This window comes from Parasteatoda tepidariorum, chromosome 5 (assembly GCF_982258835.1).
Source record: "Parasteatoda tepidariorum strain Cologne lab strain chromosome 5, Ptep-v5.0, whole genome shotgun sequence".
Classification (NCBI taxonomy): Eukaryota; Metazoa; Arthropoda; class Arachnida; order Araneae; family Theridiidae; genus Parasteatoda; species Parasteatoda tepidariorum.
In genome coordinates this window covers 120,545,721-120,567,893 of record NC_141759.1, presented here as the reverse complement: position 1 = coordinate 120,567,893, position 22,173 = coordinate 120,545,721, and the positions used below count along the sequence as shown (strand labels likewise).

The 22,173-nt window shown below is 33.3% G+C and overlaps 1 protein-coding gene across 3 annotated transcripts in view; it reads right to left on the bottom strand.

The window, feature by feature from the left end:
* LOC107454370 (techylectin-like protein) overlaps window positions 1-17,227 on the bottom strand; it is a 34,684-nt gene extending 17,457 nt beyond the window's left edge. Inside the window, exons 1-5 of one of the 3 annotated variants that reach the window (XM_043054343.3) lie at window positions 17,072-17,227; window positions 8,469-8,689; window positions 6,080-6,118; window positions 3,928-4,109; window positions 489-594 (exon numbers count right to left, since the gene is read on the bottom strand). In XM_043054343.3, the coding sequence (XP_042910277.1) occupies window positions 489-594; window positions 3,928-4,109; window positions 6,080-6,118; window positions 8,469-8,689; window positions 17,072-17,082 (559 nt within the window). In that variant the 5' untranslated portion in view covers window positions 17,083-17,227. Of the gene's footprint in view, window positions 1-488; window positions 595-3,927; window positions 4,110-6,079; window positions 6,119-8,468; window positions 8,690-8,960; window positions 9,376-17,071 lie in introns of those variants that run through there. The other 2 variants (XM_043054342.3, XM_071184853.2) reach the window with 2 other exon arrangements.
* Between the last annotated feature and the right edge of the window lie 4,946 nt (window positions 17,228-22,173).

Here is a 22,173-nt window from a genome sequence, read left to right as displayed (position 1 = left end):
TTTCTTATTCTGCGGTTCCCATATAGTGTTCATATCACTGATTTTCATCATTTTGTCTCTTTTCAACTAGAACGGGTTCTATGTTGATCTGAAGAAGGAAACTTAAATTGTAACTATCAAACACACACGCATCATTGTAAAGACGTCATCCGTTTTATGCATTGTGTCTTGAAATATTAGAAAAGGAAAGAAACTTCTCCATATTTCTTCAAAGTACCGTGAGATTTGAATTCTTTAAATGATTTCGGAACCATAAATGTGTTATTTTTACCAAAGTCCAATTTTTTATATTGACTTTGTGGTGTCAAACTTTTTTTCTGTTTCTCTTTCATCATTTAAGTGACGTTATCAAAAAGGTAGAAAATCTTTTTAAACAGCTATCAAAACTTTTGCTTAAAATGTATCGATGATTTTTATCTGTTTATCTGAACTACCGAATGGCAAGGAAAATCCACAAAATACTTTTAAAAAAAAAGTCTTTAACTTACCCAACCAATAATCATATTCCATTTCTCCGAATCCAGCTTTATAACTTGCCCAATCCTTGTAAAAAAAATCTGGTTTAGCACCGTAATCGTCCCTCTTCTGAATTAACTGCAGAATAAAAAAATAAAATAAATTAAAAAAGGATTAGATTTTTAACTAAGGATGGGATTTTTTATAATTTTTTTTTTGTAACCGCCGTTGAACAGCCGACCCCAATTGTATGGGTTTACGACTACTCCTGTTCAACTCCGTAACCTTGTCATTTTGAACCCAAACCAGAAGACAAGGGAACTCATGCATCGAGTATTGGGGGAAATTTACCTTCGTGGAGACCTTTTTGATGGAGCTAACTCGCATTGCTCACCCGCCAGACTAACCTCCCACGGTTAGCCAGGCGGCAAGGGGACTCTAACCCATGATCCGTCTACCACTGAAGATATTTCATGTCAGCACTATACTCGGTGCAAGCCGGGTGGGAAATTCGTATCGACTGGGATTCGAACCCGGTTCGCCGCATTGGAAGGCGATCCTCTGAGCCATCGCGGCTCAACTATGGATGGTTGACCGAGTAAAGCTAATGCCGGCTTTCTATGCGTAAAAAACGCACCATCCAATAATATTATATTTGAAGTGTTTTTAATATAATACGTTCGTTCAACGAAAAAAACAACACATGAATTCGGAAGACACCGCAAACTTGCTGTGATGCTACGCAAAAAATAACCAAAGATGATATTTTACAGAAATACCGACAAATAAGAGGTAGCATGGCAGACTTTACACTTTATTGATGTAGGATTCTTTTCAATTTGTTTTAGGTTCACAGCCAGTCACAATTTATGAATGACAGGAAACCCAAATTCAAACACAAATCGCAATAATAAAACTACCAGATCAAACATCATCACCTCGCAAGCATACATTTTCTCTATTTCTAATTGTCTTAGGAAGCTTGTTATTGTTTACCATTCATAGTTCACCTTTGCTCAAAGTGATAGAAATAATATTAACAGCAACGCTATTTAGCTGTGGGACTGTAGTACACCTGCGATTGTATGGTTGCTGAATTGACAAGAGTTTTTAAAAAATCGCGTATTCCTTCACTGACCTTTTGAAAACTATCATTTTGTGTTGTTTCGATCATACGAAGATTCATATTTAACTTTTTTCATTTGTCCGAGATAATTCGGGATAGTTTCTTACACTTAAAAGAATTAAAATTTCAACTTCAAACTTGTGTATTGTTTTGGTTCCTTGCATTTATTATTAAAATAAGAAAATATGTTGATTTTTTGCATTTTTTTCCCCTTCAAAATAATTGTTAAGGGAAGTAATTACATCCTTTTGTTTATTAAGTATAATAAGTCTTGCATTTCAGTACAAAAATGAACATCTATAGGAATGTATTGATATAGGAATGGAAAGTAGGGGCATCTTGAAAGGCAGAAAATGCAATCAGAAAGTCTAATATCGCGGCCTGTCTTGTCCAGTCAGTAGCCTGACCTCGATAGCCCTTGGTTTGGAGGTCCCCTGGACAGACACGCTATGAAAATTCTTCCTATATTGAAATGGCAAGACGTCAAGAAAAAGTGGTCTCACGTTGAAATGCAAGCAGTAATACGTTTTTTTTTTAAAGGCAAAGCAACATTTTGGAACGTTTAGTGAGGGTTTCGTTCTCTATCATAACAAAGCTTGGTACTTTCAAAACTCTGCGACGGCAAAAGTCTGTAGCTGTTTGAACTTATCGAGTTAGATTGCTGATAATGGTGGTTGATGATTTCAGTCGGTAGACTTGGCCGGTAGACCAGCCGTCTTAGTAATGAGAAAAAAATTTCCAGCGCTGGCTTGCAGAATGTCACACAAAACTTGATGGTAATCCATCGAGCACTTCACGAAAATGTCTACCCTTATACTTTAGATGCTTAGAGACGACAGTTCGTTACAGTGAAACTGTTACCAGGTACTGATATTCTCTTTTGAGGAAAGAAAACTTCTTAAATGATACCCTCTGTTATAAAGGCATTCTTTTATGCATGTTTCAGAAAGATGTGCTGCCGAATAGGATGAATTAAAGAGTATAAGAAGTTCACTTTTTTAAAATTTTATTTTGTACCCGCCGTTGAACAGTCGATCCAATTACTGAGTTTATGACTGCTAATGTTCAACTACGTAGTCTTGTCATTGTGAACCCAATCCAGAAGACAAGGGAACACCTGGATCAAGTATTGGGAGAAATTTGATGGGACTTTTTGATGGGACTAACCGTAACCTCCTTACGGACTAACCCGCATTTGCGTTACATGGAGGAGAACTACAAAAACCTCCGACGGTTAGCCCGACGGCAAAGGGACTCTAACACATGATCCATCTGCTACTGGGGATATTTCACGCCACTGTGGTCGGTGCAAGTCGGGTGCCGAATTCGTATCTACTAGTCATCGCTGGAATTCAAACCAGGTTCACCCCATTCTTGATCTATCTAACGAACGTTCTTTTTTAAAAATTCAGTGTGCTGATGTTACAGTAACAGCTCGATGTACGCCAGATTGCGAATAGTCTATTATTACGACAAGCATCCTTGTCAAACTGTAGTTAAAGATACAAATAATGTTTGTTTAAAATAAGCTGTAAATTATGAGTGTGATCATTTTTGTTTACGAAATACCCTTTTATATTGTTTAAAGTCTGCAGTATTATACGGAATATATATATATATATATATATATATATATATATATATATATATATATATATATATATATATATATATATATATATATATATATATATATATATATATATATATATATATATATATATATATATATATATATAGTTTTTTTTAAGTCATTTTTGTCCAGAAATTTTTTTAAAAATCATCTCAGCTTTACCATCTAGACAAATAAGATTTTGTTTTCATCGATAAATATACACAGTTAGGCAATCATGATTTTCGTTTCTCAAACCAAAATATGTGGTGCAATATAATAAAGATGCACTCACGCTATACAGTAGCAAGTATTTTAGAAATTTTTTTTAATTTAACGATTTAATCCACTGACCCCATATTTTTTGTAAAAAATGAAAAAAAATATGTTTGAATTTATTATAATATATTCTTGAACACCAATTCCCTTAAAATACTAGTTGCATCCCACAGACCAACTCTACAGTAAATTTCATCCGGCTTCCTTGTCTTATGTTCTAGATATTTCTTCAATAAAATGTGGATTTTTGATGAAAGTAAAGCATAATGTTTATAAATTAAAATCATTTCCAAAGTGAGTACTTGCAAACCAGTTATTTGCCTTATTCCTGTTGGAGTTTCAGGATGTGTGGAATAAAGTCTCATGACTGTAAAAAGTCATACCTTCAATTGCAGGTATTTGCATCGATTTTTATAAGGATGTGAATTCATTTCAAATATAAAAACTCACTCACCGTCCACCCCCCACCGTCTGTCTCCATGTCGCAGTATACCTCGAATCCTCCGTCACCCCACGTCTCCACACGACTTCTAGGGTACACCCTGTACACACCGGACACAACCACCTCACATTCCTGCAGTAACTCCTCACAGTCTATGGGCCTTGGTGGACACCTCCCTCCATCTTCCACAACATCTGAAAAAGTGATTTTCTCGTCGTCATTTATGATGGTTGCAAAAATTGGAAAAAGGTTTAAACGATATTTCTGCGAGAGTAAGTTCTGCACAGCGCAACAACTGTAGAACTTGCGAAGCTCCTACGTACGAGAAAGTGCGAGATTTTCTCTTGAAAATATCGAAAGTTTGAGTTCCAACTTTCTCTGCGTGATATAAACGGTTGCACCTCGTTCTATAGCATCACTCGTTACTTACAAAATAGAAGAGGAAAAAAAAACTATTTTTTCACTTTTTTTAATATAAAAGTTAATCTTACTTTGAAAATAAAACTTTTTAATTAAGTTTAATTTTAAGTAATTAAGGCCTAATTTTCTTTAAAATTTGTTCTTTTTCATTTATTTTAAAAAGACTAAACATTTGTGTGGGGAGAGTTGTTATCGACAGTGTCAAACTTCGTCTGCGAAAAGGTATCCCACCGTAGAATCGAGTTAACATGATACTTGTATACTAGTGAACTGGAATTGTATTCTTATAGTGGTAGACACTCTACAGTACTCCCCCACCAGAGGTGGGATAGAATTCGATGAATGGATACCACTAGTTGATTCATTGCTGTTTTGTGCAAAAACCGGGAGAGCTGTATTAAGACTACCGTACTTTTGAGTGCGAGCTGTATTAAGTCCCCGATAGTGGTCACTCTTGTGTTACCTTCAGCAATCGAGTGTATACTTTGTACGTTGTGTGTGATCGAGACTGAGTAGCAACAGTGCGAAGAGGTGGATAATGTCGCAGCCACAAGTAACAAATCAACTGTTCCATGTGGACCCTCCATCGAAGTAGGCGCATCCTGATCAATGTGGGCGTTACTCTCAAGAGAGGCGTGTTCATATCGAAGTGGGAGTTTCTGTCAATGTAGGCATGCTCACATCACTTCCGAAGGTCACCCGTGCGGGGCAGAGCATGTCTACGAGAATGTACATAGAATCGAGTCAACGTGTCTAATATACCAGTGAATTGGTATTTTTGTAGTGGAAGACAATTAGTAAGAAATTTTTTTTTCTTCTTTTTTAAATTGAAAACAATCTTGCTAGTATCGCTGTTAGCTTCCTGCTTTTTTAAAGGCACACATACATTGAACGTATAAGAAGTAATTTTTCGTTTAGTGTTCTCAATTCAGGGCAGAGAGACCACATTGAGTAGTTTTCTGGCCTGTGGTATGAAAATCATGGGTTCTAATAACAAGTTAATTTCTGCCTGGGACCAAATGGCAGCGGCGAATGTTTATAGAGTCGTATCCACTTTAGTTAATCCACAGATAGAATAAAATATTAGTGCAGCGAAACTTATTGAATGCAAAACTGTGTTGTGAAGCAAAAACTATTTATTGAAAGAGATTCAGCGGAAGTTAAAGCAGTCCACCACAAAAATATTCGCCACTATTTTCACTTCCTGCGATAACATCAGGAAGCTGGACAAGATTATAAAATGCTGTAATAAATGCATTCTTTATTTCGTAATGAAATGAAAGAATGCTGAAATGATTCAGTAAGGAAAGTACATGAGGTGTCAATGGATGATTTTTTTTTTAATGTCATTTTTCTAAAATCATATATGAAATTTATTTCATCCATTTCGGAGTCGTTACAAATTATGAAACACTACAAGTTTTATTTCGAATGCACCGTCGCCAAATTTAATTTATTTTGCTTATGAAAATTTCAACTTTAAAGGCTTTTCTATCGGAAGAATTTTGACGCAGAATTTTTTTTAAACATATTTCTTTTATACGTTTTTTATTATTTAGTATTAGTTAAAGTCAAAATAAGTTTAAAATATTAGTATTTTAATAATATATGAAATACAGCATGAAACGCCTTCGTCTTTTTCTGCGTAAAAGGTAAAAACGGCTCACTTCCAACCCATAATTTGCACTTCTCTGCGGTTATTTGAATCCAAGAAAAGAAAAGAAAAATGAAATGTATTGTTTACCTGCGTCTCCATCCATTCGCTCCAGAGTACTCAATTCACCTAAAACAAAAACACACATTATGTAACATAACATTTGTCAATATGGAACAACTCCCTGCATAACACACTTCTGTTTATTGCATGAATGTAGTTGTGAGAAATGTAAATTTTATACATTTCGTTCTCTTCAGAAACCTTCGCCTTCTGAAAAGTGCAATGCTTAGAAATCCTGAAAATAGTTTAAAAATTTTTAAGATTGCATGTAAAAAACCTAATCTCGGAAACGAAATGTTTGCATAGATTTAGCACTGTTTACTGTTATAAATGAAACCATATGACGATCACTTATTGTAGAAATCGACCCACCAGTTTATCAGGGTTCGATGAACCACTAGTTGCAGTAAAAGACCGAGAGTTAAGTTCGTCGGATTTTGAGAGCTGTGAGAGCTGTACTAAGTTCACGGTTGTGTGTTCTCCTGTGTTGCTATTAGCAGTCGAGTGTGTAAAGGATTCCCATTGTGTAAAAATGAAACCGTGGAAGACAACGACTCAAATAGCAAGTGAATTTTTCAATGTGTACCATCCATCACTTTAGATGTAGGCGAGCTCACGTCACGTCTGGAGGTCACGAATGTGGAGAAGGACGAAATAGTCATCTATCAAAAGGTACCTGAATCAAGATAGCATGTATTAAAGAATTGATGTTTCGTAGTTGCGCCACACACTCACAGTTGTTTGCCAACTCTAATCAAAAACGATTTTTACTACAAGTTTATGGCCCTTTCTTTAATGATACTTTTTCATTATGTCAGTTTCTCGCACAACCCGTCCTCTTTTCTTATATCCCTGATTTTGATGAAATCAGAGCAAACCTGGAGCATGTGCAAACGTCTGTGGATATAAAAAATATACATTAGTTATTCTTGATAAACGTGAATATTAATGAAGCTTAATATTATTTAGGACTTAAAGGCAAATTTCCAGAAGTATGAATGTCCAATTCACAATAATTTATTCTTAGACAGAAGGTCACAGTTCGAAAGAGCATGTTAAAGGCAAATTGAAATAATGGGTCAATTGTTTGCAAGAACCAGTCTTTTTTGGACTTCAATGAGCGCACCAAAACTTGCCAACAGCGCCAACAGCTACGTGTTACGATCCTATAACTGCGTGCATCAATGGAAATAGAAACTTTTCTCAGTAGAGCCGCGGTGGCTCAGACATTCGTCTCGATACAAATTCTGCTTTCCTATAATATCCTCCTCCATGGTAGACGGTGATCGTCAGCTAGCCTGGAGAGGTTTTCCTCCCCATGAAACGTAAATGCGAGTCCCTGGACGCGCACTCTAAGATTCTACGCAAAATCTCAAATTATACAGGTGATACTCTACAGCTGCATTGTTTTTACGCCACTGATACCGGTTTGCACTTGTTTACTTTCGTGTATCAATGCGTTCACATTGTCATGCAATACGTTAAAAATAAATACAAATAGGGAGTCTATAGATAATCTCTCGAATAAAACCCCATTACGTGTATGGTTAAACATAAAAGTATGGCCCATAAACTCGTGCAAATCATGTTATTATTAAAAAACTACAGTGGGTCTAATAATGGGGTCTAATTATTATAATATAATATTTGATGTAATAAATATTCTATATTTATATAATATATCGTCAAATGTATCCAATCGTTGAATTTATATTATAGATCGCCTCATTTAACCCATGGATACAGGAACGTAAACAAGTGCAAACCGGTTTTAGCCGCGTATAAACAATAAAGCTGTAACGTATCACCTTATAACTAACATTTTTACATGGAATCTCAGAATGCGTCTAATAATTTCGACCAGGGACTGTAATTCCATGAAAGAGTCCTCAATGGATTGTCCCAATTCTTGAGGAGTTCTCTTTCCTCAGTTTCAAAATTACATTTGAATAGGGATGGCCGTATTCCCAGAAATGAGTATAGTAAGGACAAACTTTATAATGACAAAGAGACTTTCATTCTCTGACGTTGAGAATTTCACTGTTAACTGACCTCAGAACCATAACGTAAATATTTGCTTCGGTTTTATCTCATCTCAAAAGGAAACAGCCTTCCGCGCCTGCCTATATGGCTTCCTCACATATCTATCTCAAGGGATAGCCTGGTCGGCCGAGGGAGTTCGAATCCAGCCTGCCGACGAATCCCCGTGTAGTAAATGGTGACTGGTGTGCGTTAAATCTGTCGGGTTGCAAAGTCCTCTATGTTCCCATAACAAATTATACCTTTGTGGGTACTGACGAGTATATGGATCGTTCATTGGTTCAGGTCATCTGTGGATGAATGAAGCCCTATAAATGGGTTTGGCAAAAGTCAAAATTCTCGGACATAGATGGAGCCACTGGAACAACATATTTACCGTTTAGTGAGGGCCCCATCCTCTTTGCGGCCCGAATGAGTACCATCGCAGCGTCCAGTATTCCGTTGTAGCTGAAGTCCGGATGAGTGTCGTTGAGTTCTTTCTTCAGCAAAGGTATGGGACTTCTGGGATATTTGCGGCGTCCAGCAGCACCCCCCTTCACCCTGCCATCGACCAGCATTGCTGTGCACAACAGAGTCAAGGCACTTCCCCACAATAACCTGCAAATTAATTCATATCAATAATCGATTCAGTCTGTTTGCATTCAGCAGTACTCCAGATTGGAAAAGTTTTCTATGTTTAATAATCGTATTTCAATAAGTCTTAAGGGTAATTGAGACATCTAATATATAGGAATTACTATTCTTATAACTAATATTATTTCTTCTAAGAACTTGCGCTGTCTCGATTGTTTCGGCATTTTTCTGCGTGAAAACTAACAGTTAGTTGGAAGTGAAGTAAAGCTATCAAAATAAAACATGAGCTACTTACCGAAACATTTAGTTTTTGTTCCTCTTTCTGACACAAAAATACCAATTTAAAAAATGTTAGGTACTTTCTTGAAATTTGAATTCACAGTTATTCTGATTTAATTAGTTACGCAACAGACTTTGCAGAAATGTGCAACTCATCGAATGCAATATGTTGAACACGCATTACATCTTCATTTCTGATCCGATAACCTTATAAAGCAATACATTGTTCTCCCGCTCAAATGACAGTTTGTGGTAGAAATAGGTAGACGACAAGTATTATTCGAAACATATAAAATACAAATAATAATAATAGAATAGTAAGTGTATATAATTGTTGGAAAAAGTCATGAAGTCAAACGTGCAAAAACGATAAGATGATAAGCGCATTTTCGATGCTAAAGTTCTTCATTTGACTGGCTATGGTATGTTTAGTGCTAGTAAAGCTTTTATTTTTTACTTTATTTGAAAGGTGTCGAATATTATTCTATCATCAAAAGTTTGCTGAGCACCGAAAAAAAAAGGGAAATATGAAGTAAACGGAATTTAACCTATTGTTTATTTTTATGGTGTATGCAAACATAAATATCTAATGACAGCATTAAAATAAATGGAAACACCGTTTTATTTCCATCTCATAAAATCTTTATTTCATTCCATTATGTCAGAATCTACAACAGCTGCTTCATTTCTTATGGCTGATTTCTTTTGGAATAAACAGTATTTATTATTCTATTTTTTTGATAAGCAGATTCTACTTTTTCTTATTTTATATATGTTTATTTTTTTTGTACGTGACGTCATATTTTCGTTTTTCTTCTTTTTTTTTTGCCATACTTTCTCTTTATGGACTGACTGATATTGTTTTGCCAATGAAAAGAATTATTATTTCTTTTCATTTTAGGAAAAACTTGCTTAGAGATAATTTCTCACTTTATAAGTAGGACATGAAAGTTTTTAAAAATGTTGGACTATTTAACAACAACCAAAATAAAGTGGATTTGAGTTTTCATGTTTACACTTTAAGTATTGTTTCCACGCCATTCTACTTCTTCTCTTAAATGAATGAATAGTTAACCCTTTATGAGGCTATTTTTTTCGAACAATGCTATTTCAAAACATTTTTCGTAATGATTTATAAAGAGAAATTTCATTTAATCTATTACCTACAGTTATTTTGATTTTTATGACTCATTTTTTTGGCGGTGCTTTTCTTCTCCCATTCCACCCACTTTAAGTTCCGTGTTTATAAAAAACCGAAATTGTAAATTCTGTTTTTATAACTTCAAATAAACTTGATAAGTGATCAAAGGAACGAAGGTGCAAGAGAAAATAGTTCCCCAGTGTTGGCATCATTTTTTTGACCCCACGCAAATCGCTACTTAGCTATATGGGGAAAATTTCCATGTAGAATGCTTGAATGAAACGTTAAGTTTTGGGAAATCGGTGGAGGCTTCTTTATACGTAAATTTTACGTTAATATGAACGGAATGGATTTTACCAATAATCCTTCGGTTAGATTGCTTTCGCATATTTTAAGCAAAATCGGCGAAAGAAAATTTACACTATAGATTTAGTAAAAATGATTCATCGTATTTTACGTATTATGGACAAAGTAAATTTACCATTTGAAATTTCGGTTCGAATTTATTGAGGCAACTTCTCCGTTTTTTGGAGTGCAACTTTTTTGTATAATTTAACGTTTCAACTGACGTACCTTTTGACGTATTGCTAAAGTAAATATTATGTAAAAATAACGTCCTCAGAAAGAAGTGGTTGGTAAAAAATTTGCAAAATACGAGAACCAATTTATTGACGCATAATTTTACGTTTTTTGGATAACTATTTTCTGATATCATTCGAAGGTTCAGTTTTACATAACTTTTACGAATGCTTAGTAAGAAAGTGAAATACTCGTATTTTTGACGTAAAATTCTGAAGTAAAATTTTTTTTTTTAAAGATTATGCATCTCACATCCTAAATGAAAGACATCTCAATGATATTTGGTTTATTTCAGATATTTTATTAAATTTGTCTTTAAGTCATTGCAAATTTTGTTTTTAATTTTGATGTCTCATACTTTATAAAAAATAAATAATAAAAAAGTAAAATGTGATTTTTTTTTTTGATTTTTCAAGTGCTAACAGCAAAAGATGTTGAAAATAAATAAAAGTTTGGGAAATTTTATGAGAAATGAATAAAAATGTGTTAATACTAACGTATATTATTTTCACTTCTATTTAAAATAAAAATGAAAAATCACATTTTTCACATTTAACACTTTATTAAAGCTGTTGAATTTTTAAATCAAACGTCTCAGAGAGCTTTGATGTACAAACATTTCACAACTTTTGTTTTATAAATATAATTCATGACACAGAAAGGAAATAAAATTAAAAAAAAGTTTCAAAACTGTATCTCTCAAACGAATTTTTTTTTAAAAAAAAAGGATACTTTATCTGAAAGAAGCATTGATTCTGTTTAAAAAAAGCATCTCTATTTTTATTAAATACTCATTGAATACCCATGATGAAATATAAACTATCACTAAATCAGAACTGGACAACTAGATTACGAAATCATGCACAAAACATATATCAACTCAACATCTGCCAAAACACATACCAACAAAATTAAAAGAAATTCAAATTTTTATTTATTAATTAATTTATTATTACTGCCCTTGCCTGTGGATTTACGTTATTAGATTAAGAAAAAAACACGTTTTTAATAGTACATCCTATCAAAATAACTATTCACTGTATTCAGTATCGCTTAGAATCATGCTATTGCTCCAGGCCAAATCATAATGGTCAAAATGCATCTTTCTGCTGTACTTATCCTTTTCGGCCCGTAAAACAATTTTTTCTACACTTTCTTTATTTAAGATGATGGAAAATATTAATGTCACTTTTATAGATGCACTCATTTTACCCACATTAACAGTATATTTGAATATCTGCCAACTCACACTCTCTTCCCGAGATTTTATAACCGTCGTTGAACAACCGACCCAATTTTAAGGGTTTACGACTATTAATGTTCAACTCCGTAGTTCCGTAATTAATTTTGAGATTCGTAGTCCGTTCAACTCTTTCTGAGAATGGATTTTCCAAGTGGTAGTAAAACAATTACCGAAAAACAATCTGACTCAAAAATACATTAATATTTTGACCAGGATGAAATTCGCTATCGTTAAGACTATTATGCTTTATATATATATATATATATATATATATATATATATATATATATATATATATATATATATATATATATATATATATATATATATATATATATATATATATATATATATATATATAAAGTACAAAAATAATAAATACTTTTGTATTAATAAAAGAATTAAAACTCTTTCGGTTTCATAAAATGTTTTTGTTAAAGAGTAAGAGTAGAGATATTCTATTTTGGGAATTCAAGGCTGAAAACGTACCATTGAATAATAATTAGATTTATATTTCAAAGGAGGAGTTATTTTTAGAATCTTGTGCCTCTTTCACTTCCATATTAGGAAGCATTAAATGATTTTCCATAAAGTTACAAAGGCATGTGCGACTGGGACCTAAGTACACCTATATCTGTAGTATTTAATGTGAGAGCGAGGGTTTTTGCATGTCTCTTGCTGAATAACATATTCCAATAACCATTTGGAGTTTTGTCCAAACCCCCTCCTGTGTGGAGTGGAGATGTGAACTGTTGTAACCACCAGCTATCTTTAAATAAAGCTTTTTATAGCGTATCATGGCTTTCAACTGCATTTCTTAATATGAATATACCAATGATAACAGAGATGTAGCCCTGTTATTATATATATATATATATATTTATGTTGTACCTTTTTATATGTAGAGGTGGCCAAACTCATTTATAATATTATAATTTCAAAAGTTTAATCGAATAACATGGATTTCGCTACGACTTAAAATAGGAAAATAAAATCTTCCAAAAAAACAGGAAGAGTTGGCAGCTCTGTATTTGATATTGATGAAAATTGCACCAATTACCATAGAACCGAAGTGTCTATTATCAAAATTTACGATACAGTATTAGCGTCAATAATAGTATGGGAAGTTTTTATATTCTTCCTGTACGAACATTTCTCCAATTAATTTTCTTTTTCTTACATTTAGCTTATTTTGTATTTCATTTAGTACCTATTACCAAAATTAATTAATCTCTTTGGCAACAACAATAGTATGATGATATTTTTAATATTCTCTGCAATGAATTAGTGCAATTTTCCCATTAATTTTGCTATTTGGTACATAGTTTTTTTTTCAGTGATACTAACTACTACTGATTAAGCATCATTTTTGTCAAAAATAGTATGATGAGATTTTGCTTTTCTCCAAATCGAATGAGTGCAATTTCTTAACTAATTATGTATTTTTAGTATGCAGGTGGTAACTAATACCAAAATTAATCATTATGGGCATCAATATACTTTGGTGATTTACTGCTAAAGCAAATAGAATAATTTCTCCGTTAATGTTTCTCTTTAGTACGTGGCTTATTTTTATTTCTCTTTGTACTTTTTACAGAGCGATTTTTTGCACATCCCCTAAGCGATTTAGTGCTATTTCTCTATTAAATTTGCTTTTCAGTACGTTATTTTTTTTTTTTTCATTTCAAATATCGTTGATTTTAAATTATTTAGTTTTATCTAAATAGGCCTTGAAAATATAACTATATTTATATAAAAAAGTAAACACGTGATTTTGTATTACTTAAATAAAGTTTGGTGACGTAGTCTGCCTATGCTACGCCGTTCAAGTTGATTATTGAGATTATCTGACACAACGAATAAAAAAGACTATGTCATACTTGTCAGTAACGTAGTGTGGGTATTTCGATTGTCTGTTAAAACGTGCCATTTGATTACGTTAACAACAGTTCTTTCCATTCTATTTCGAGTACACTAAGCCCGTCAAGTATTAATTCTCGAAACTGACACATTCTATATGCTTTCACAAAGATTTAAACTCTTTCATTTTATTCTTCTTATAGAACCGGCACGAAGCCTTGTAAGACATAAACAAACTGATTATGCATCGAAGTTGCACAAAACAAAATTATCTATCACGGCTACAATAAAATACATAAACAAATAATAAATTGAAGTTAAGTAAAACACATAGACAAAAAAGAATTGTATTTTAACAGATTCCATGCGTGATGCACAGTTGTATTTAATTGATCTCACATTAATTAACATTCCAACCTATGTGGAGAAATTAGCTTGACTTTAACACGCCATCTTGTTTATAAACGATCAGCTGACGCTGATGTTATAGGGCACGTGCCTTTGTAACTGTGATTGTCTTCTCCTTAAGCTGCAAGTACGCAATTAAATATCTGAGAACGTGTCATAAACTTCCCTTTTGATTAATGAGAGCCATGAGCGAGCAATCATCACTAACGTTATCTATAAAATCGTCTGCAGCTTCATTTATATATAGGACGTCAGGTCTAAGCCAATGGGGATGTTTCATTTTTAAATGTCTCCGATTTAATCAAAGTTTTTGAACGATTTTTAGGATCGGGAACTAAAATGACCACTTTTGCACCCTCTCTATATTTCAGGACTATAAAACCGACGGTTCTGTTGTACTAAAGGGATACACACGCACACACAAACTCATTTATTATTGATTTTATTCTGATAAATAATATAAATTATTAAGACCCTATTTAATTTAGGACTATAAAGTTAAGCCACTTGTTCGCTTCGCTCACTAACCCCCACGACTGCCTCGCAGTCATTTTTAATAACAAAGATACTTCAATAATAAAGATGCATCAATAATAAAGATAATAATAAAGATAAATCATAATTAAAAAGTATTCACTTAAAACACTTTCATTGCAGATTCTATTGACATGAAATTTAATCCAATAATAATTTAAATTCTAAATTAATCATGGTTAATTTTTAATTCCTTAAAGAGATTATTTGGCATTATTTAATTCTTATCATATTAATTGAGAATTTTAAATAGTTGTTTTGTATTCGTTATTTTAATTAACTGAATGCAGCAAAAGTGAATGCAAAAGCAAGTATTCACTTCTTTGCCAGTTAACCATTTCAAAACGTTAACTACCGTTAATACAGTTATAACTTTTAATGAATTACTAAACATTTCTGGATATTTTTAATGAAGGATACATTTATAGGACTTCTTATAGAGTCCGTTAGAATGCACCGACAACAACAGATACCAACGGATTTAGACAATCATTATTTAAATCAAATACATTTTGATAATCTATTTGTTTAAAAAGTGATCTTAAAAATGCGTTTTTTGGAATGAGCAGACATTTTTTTAACATTAGATTGCCCAAGGAAGTCATTTTGACTGCTTTTTAAATTTCAATTAGAAAAACAATGATATATGGAATGACACAATTTCTGAGAATTTTGTGATTTTTATAATTATTTTTAGGGTTTATATTTACTAATAACTGAAAATAATATCAGAGATATTAAAAATTGCTTTTAAACAAATTTCTTTATACATTAGTTATTCTTTCACAATGCAGTTATTTTGACTGCATTTGAGCTATGTAGGTATTTCAGCCTCTCTAGTGTTAATGAATAGCTTCTTAAATTCTTACATCTTCTCTGCTGTTCATATTCTTATAGAGGGTTAAAAAAATAGTATGAGTAGGTATACAATCGGAAACGACTGCATCTTATATGAACCCTTCTTTTAACCTTATATTTTACGACTTCCGTTTAACTTTCGAATATAAATTGAAACAAAAGAAGGATTTTAAATGTTAGCTTTTTTGTATTGAAAATAACATTCAATGGTATGAATGACGTCAAAATCTATTGCTTTTTCTGCTACACCCAGTCCAGCCTACAATCGATCTGAGCTTTGTACAAAAAAAAGTGTTTATTTCAGTCTTTTTATTCATTGTTTGACATTACTACAACATTATGTGTATTTGCATACAAAGACAAACTCACAACAACGACATTTCATCTGCTATAGCGAATTTTATAGCGTCTGAAACGATTGCATACATATATATCGGCCGATGCAACCTTTAACTTAAAAAAAATCAACAAACAATAAAAATAACCTACTAGTCGATCCATTGAAGAACAATCGAGGACAAAACGTATTCAGATAAAAACGTTTTTATATGGATACATTTTTCCCCCTTGAAAAAAATAATTTTAAAGATTTTTTTTATTTTTTTTTTATCGGGACGTACTTCATTCTTGTGATGCTGTTTATATAAATGCGACGTAGGCTAGTTGAATATTCCGGCTTTCTGCAAACAGGCTGATTGTAAAAAATCCTCACTTTTTCTAGACTTACTTCAGCTGCTCCAAATGCATTTAACGCGCACATTATAAAGTCGATCCCTCATTTACCCAATTATCTTGATTTATTTCAGACTGAATTTAAAGTTGACTGAAATAAAATTCCCTCGGATGGAGTCACTCATAAAATGACTGTAATAAGACTTTTCCAGAGAAGTGTGAAAAGAGTTCCATTTTTTAATGAACACACAGTCCCAGTCCATAATTTGAGACGCACTCTTTTAAGATTCTATGTCAAATCTTAATTATCATGTGATACTCTATACAGCTTTATTGTGTTTATGCGACTTTGGCCCTTGTTTGCGTTCGTGCATCAATTAGGGTTAACATTGTCATGCTATACGTAACAAATAAATACAAATAGGAAGTACACGAAAAATCTCCTGAATAAAAACCCATGACATGCATGTTTAAATATAAAAGCATTGACTCTAAACTCGTGGAAAACATGTCATTATAAAAATACTATAGTGCGTCTGATAATTATAATATACTAATATAATGACAATAAATATTCTATATTTATCTATTATATCGTCTCATGTATCGGATTGTCGAATATATATGATATATCGTCTCATTTAACCCATCATGGATACAGGAACGTAAACAAGTGCAAACAATCTCGACAAAACAATGAAGCTGTATAGAGCATCACCTGATCATTAGGATTTTACACAGAATCTTAAAAGAGCGAAGTCTCATAATATGACCAGTAGGGACTTAACAAGACAGATGTCAGAATTTAATAATGAATGAATGAAAGACTCACCCGGTAGCCATGAGAGGAGATAGAAGTAATAATGCTGGATAAATTTAGAAAAATCATTTAACGTATGTTTTAAGAATGAAAATAAAAATTCTCCTAATTTAATGACACCGACTGAGCAAACAGAGCAACTGTTTGCCCGTGACATACAAAAAAGGTTTTACTCGGAATCAACACCCGTTGTTTGCCTTTCATTTATGTATATGGCATTAAAATCATCAGTGTATTCATCTCAGTTGAAGAATAATTTAAACCTTAAAGAATCTGAGTATTCCGTTATGACGGAAAAATATTTCAAAATACAGAGCCTTCAATTTATATTGAACGTTTTGTGTATTCTTCTTTATTATTCACGATATTATAATAGTTTCTAAAGCGTTTTAAAACAGACAACTATTCTTTTAATATTAGTATTGATATTATTTAATTTTATGGCAAAATGGGTCTTCGTTTGTATCGGATGGCCTCCACACACTTTTCAACTCTGTTCAAGAATACTAGTAAACAGTGCGCATGCGTCGTCATTGCATGCGTTGCTATGGCATCCGCTGCTTGTTTTTATTTTCACTAGCAGGCATTTTTAATGTCTTTTCATATTATGAACGTAGAATGACTGGCTTGAGTCCCGCAATGGACACGGTTCCCAGTAGAACACCGACGTCAAGCATCACTGGCTGAGGTCAGTAAGCGGGTGGGTGATTAGCTTGCGTAAGGATCGAGAATGCGCGGTATCGGTCCTCGTTGAACTGTTCCACCGTAAAGCGTTGGACTTCGCGTGCAGGTCGTCGGACTACCAAGGCAGGGGAGCCATCCCCTCTGCAGAGGATCAAAATAGCGATGGCATATCTTCGGATCATCCTCAGGGATGTTTCCCAGACCGTCGCCAATAGCTCTAGTGTGACCTAGTATCTAATTAAGTACCTACCTACGGGCTTGACGGTGTGATTTTTAATATAAACATGAATGCTGGAGAAGGAAAAGTATTTCGAAAGTCGTAAATAGCCGGGATATGAAAATCGGTCATACATCCATGGAGACAGATTTTGCAACTCATGATTTGAAATGGTGGTGGTGTTTAGCGATCCAGAAAGCATTTGATCCATGGGTAACCACTGATCTTAATAAGGCGATCACAACATTTTTGTTGATTTTGTTTTTTATATAATTGATTTCAATTTAACTCAATTTATTTATTTTTTAGGAACTATGAGTCAAAAATTGAAGTATGTAGGATTCATAATAAATGCCGTTTTGCTGCGCGCAAAATAATTCAGTTTCCGTTTAATATTCACTTACAGTAAAAAAAATTGCGTCTCTATTCAATTGTTTTGGGTAGAAGAGTGATTTTTATTAACAACAACAAAGAGAAAAAAAAGCATCAGTGAATTTGGAAGGAATTTTACTTTTTCTTTTAAATTAAATGGTTTTGTTATTCTTCTTCAAAAAAAGAAATTTTAAAGAAGGCGGGCTAAGAGATCCGGCTCTTATGGATGCTCGAGTAAAGAGCTGAGTTTCTATGGACATAGGTCACCCCAAAAAGATTATTTTTTCTTCGATTTAAAAGGCATAGAATATATGTATTTAAAGCTTGAAAGCGTTGAAGACACATTGAAACTTTATCTTCTTATTGACTTATAAATGTAATCGCGTGGCCATAAATCTATCATTTCTAAAATATTTACATTCAAAAGCCAAAATATTTAAATTTTCAGAAGAGAAAACAAACTGCCAAAATGTGCATAGTAGAACGAGGACTAGAAAAAAAAATTCTTAAAATCTTTCTTCTTGTTGATTTTCTCTGTCTATTATGGCTTCTTGGTATGAATTCGGGAGGAGGGGGGGGTCTTTATCCATTGAAATAGCCATGTCACGTTTTCGGTAAAAATCACAGTGTCACACGTCACTGTTCATGACGCAGGCACAATGACGATTTTGATTTTACTTGTAAAATATTAATGCCAATGAGATTTTATCCATAGCTTTATAAATAAAAAAAAAACGGTTTTCTCTATTTATGAGTATAGGAACATCATTATTTTTCATCGTTTTATGTTTATTGGTTTTCGGAGAGAGAGAAAAAATTCCACTATGAAGACTTTTTCCCTAAAGACAATTTTCACAAACAAAATCGGAATTGAGTTTATGTGTAGAAGTTATTTCATTTTTTTTTTGTCGTCCATTAAAGTTCCTTAGAATGTCGAGCTCATAATACATAAAATGATACCATAAAATAAATTCTACATACCAGAAAAAAATATATTCTTCGTGATTAGAAATCCGAGGCGTGTTTGGACAATAAGCACCATTATGGAAAACTGGCATAAAAAATTATCTTTGAAAACAAAATGTATTCGTTTAAGAAACTATTTTTCTACATGTGTCCTATCGGGAAAACCATTCTTTAAAGAAAGGTGCAGCCACAGTCTCTACTGAGTATGTGTCGTCATCACTCCTTTAGAAATCGCACCTCAAAGAACTATAGTTTGTCTATGTAACAAATTCCCCTCACCATTCGTGTGGCAGTTACTATGGTTACGAGGTTTAATTATTTCAAGTGTTGGGCATTATTTAAGACAGGTTTTGACTCGGGTTGGTGATAGAAAGGGGCATCAGGGGAAAAAGAAGTTCCCCTCCTCGAAATGCAGTATTTCTTGTTTCCATAGCAGCAGACAGCCCTAGACATCGAGGAAAGGGGAGTTCTTTCTATAGACAGACTATATAATTCTAAGTTGCGGTTCTGTATAATCTTGAATGTTTAAGGTTTTGAGGTGAGAGCAGCTGAAGGGTTGTCTTGACGAACGTTGATGAATAGAGGGTCTTTTGAATTCACAACCGTCTATCAGTGAATCAACCACAAAGCTGCGGTGGCAGCAGTACGAAACGGTAACTGAAACTCATTCAAATTTAAGGTTAGCAAGCTTAAATGTTTTTTAATTGTAATATTAGTTCATTTACGTCACACTATAGAGCACCACAGTGGGCTATTGGCGACGGTCTGGGAGACATCCCTGAGGATGATCCGAAGAAAAGCCATCACAATTTTGATCCTCTGCAGAGGAAACGGCACCCCCGCTCCGGTAGCCCGACGACCTGCAAACGAAGTCGAGCACTTTACGGTAGAACAGTTTAACGAGGACCCAGACCGCACACCCTCGGTCACTACGCAGACTGATCCAAGTAGTCACCCACCTGCACACTGGCCACAGCCAGTGATGCTTGATTTCGGTGACCTGCTGGGAACCGTGTCTTGATGATCCGTCCACAGCGGGACTTTTTTTGATGGATTTTATTGCAGTTTTTGCAACTTTGCGATCGGAAAATAGATTTTACTACGGACAAATATTTTATTCCTTTTTTATTACTTCCATTTCATTTAATTCCTAGTCAGTTAGAAAAAAATTCTATCTGAAATAAAGAGTTTTTTTTTATTATTATTGAATTTCAACTTGACAAATAAATCATGTGTCGATGAAGAATTAAGTGAAACTAAGTTTTAGAAAAATAAAGGATTATAATTTAGACCCACAGAATATTTTGTTGAATCTCAAAATAGTATTTATTAAATGGAATGGAAATTCGGCCTCATAAACACATTTAATTGCGCAGCATGGATTCATTTTATAAATAAAAGATTACATTTCTAACTAATTATAGATACGTTATGAGGGCTTCCTTTATTATGTGAAAGAGATTATTTGATGTTCCCTTCCCTTAGAAGAGTCCACAATTAGAAAATATAATTCTTTTCAGGTTTGCGTAAGATCCCTTTAATTATACTTAGCTATTATTTTAGATGTTATATATATATATATATATATATATATATATATATATATATATATATATAGCATTATAAATAAATACAAAAAAGACAAAAAGAAAATTAAGAAAAACAATAAGTTTCATTTATTACGCATAAGCTGCAAGTAAATAGAACTCATAAAATAAGTTCAAAATGTAAAGGAAACATGAAAAAAATTACACAAGAATGAAAAAAGGAAAATAATAATAATAATAGAAATCCGGGGAAAAAAATTAATAAATTATTTTCTGAATTCCTTAAATTCCCCCTCCCCTTTTTTTCGGATTTTTTCCCCCGGATCCCCCCCACTATTTTTTTTATTTATTATTTTTATTATTTTTGTTTTTCCCTATTTTCATTGTTCTGTAATTTTTTTTCATGTTTTCTTTACATCTTGAACTTACATATATCTATAAAAATATATATATATTCAACTTTCAAATGAGTTCTTCGTTCAATATGTTTTTGTTTCGTGCATGAAAAGACCGGAAGAAACATGATGATCGTTTGCACAACTGTCTCACCTCTTATTATTTGACCCCAATTATTATTTGAATTTCGTGATAATTAACTCCTTTTTTTTGCTATCATCATGAGTAGTTCAAACAACCTGTTTTATCTACAATGTTCCGAAATGAAACAAATTTACGTAATTTCTTTCAACTGAAGTCACTATTGTTGCGTCAAACTTGAAAAGTTTTGAAACGGTTCAATTATTATCAGATGAAATAAAAATTCAGAGAAATTAAATATTGAAGGAGTTTCAAAATTTCATAAAGTAAATTTGTCAATGGATCCATGATGTGCATAATCTCCCTTTCTCGGGGACTAATGGATTTCATGCGTGTCAATGGACAACAACAACCAAAAGTAAATTTTGTTTTGTGCAAAGTGACATCATTTCAGAAAGTCTCAAAATGAGTAAAAGCCGAAAAACAAGGCAAGTTAGTTATGTAGATTTATATTTTGTTAAGAAGGGAGAGGTCAATAGTGAAAAAAAATATGCTTTTTTTATATTTTAACATCCTTTGAGGGGCCGGGATAGCCTGGCTGGCAGGATACTGGACTCACGCTTGTGTCCAGCCAGCCGCAGACTCCCCGTGCAGTAAATGGTGAGCGGTGCACGCTAAATCTGTCAAGTCACAAAGTCTTCCAAAGTCTTTCCCGTAACAAATGATACCTCTGGGGATTGAAGAGGGATCGCTCTCTGGTTCTGATCAAAATTATGTTCTGTGGATGTATGAATGGGTTGGCCCAATTAACGGGTGTGCCGTATGGGTATGGCAGGAGTCGCATTCTTGAC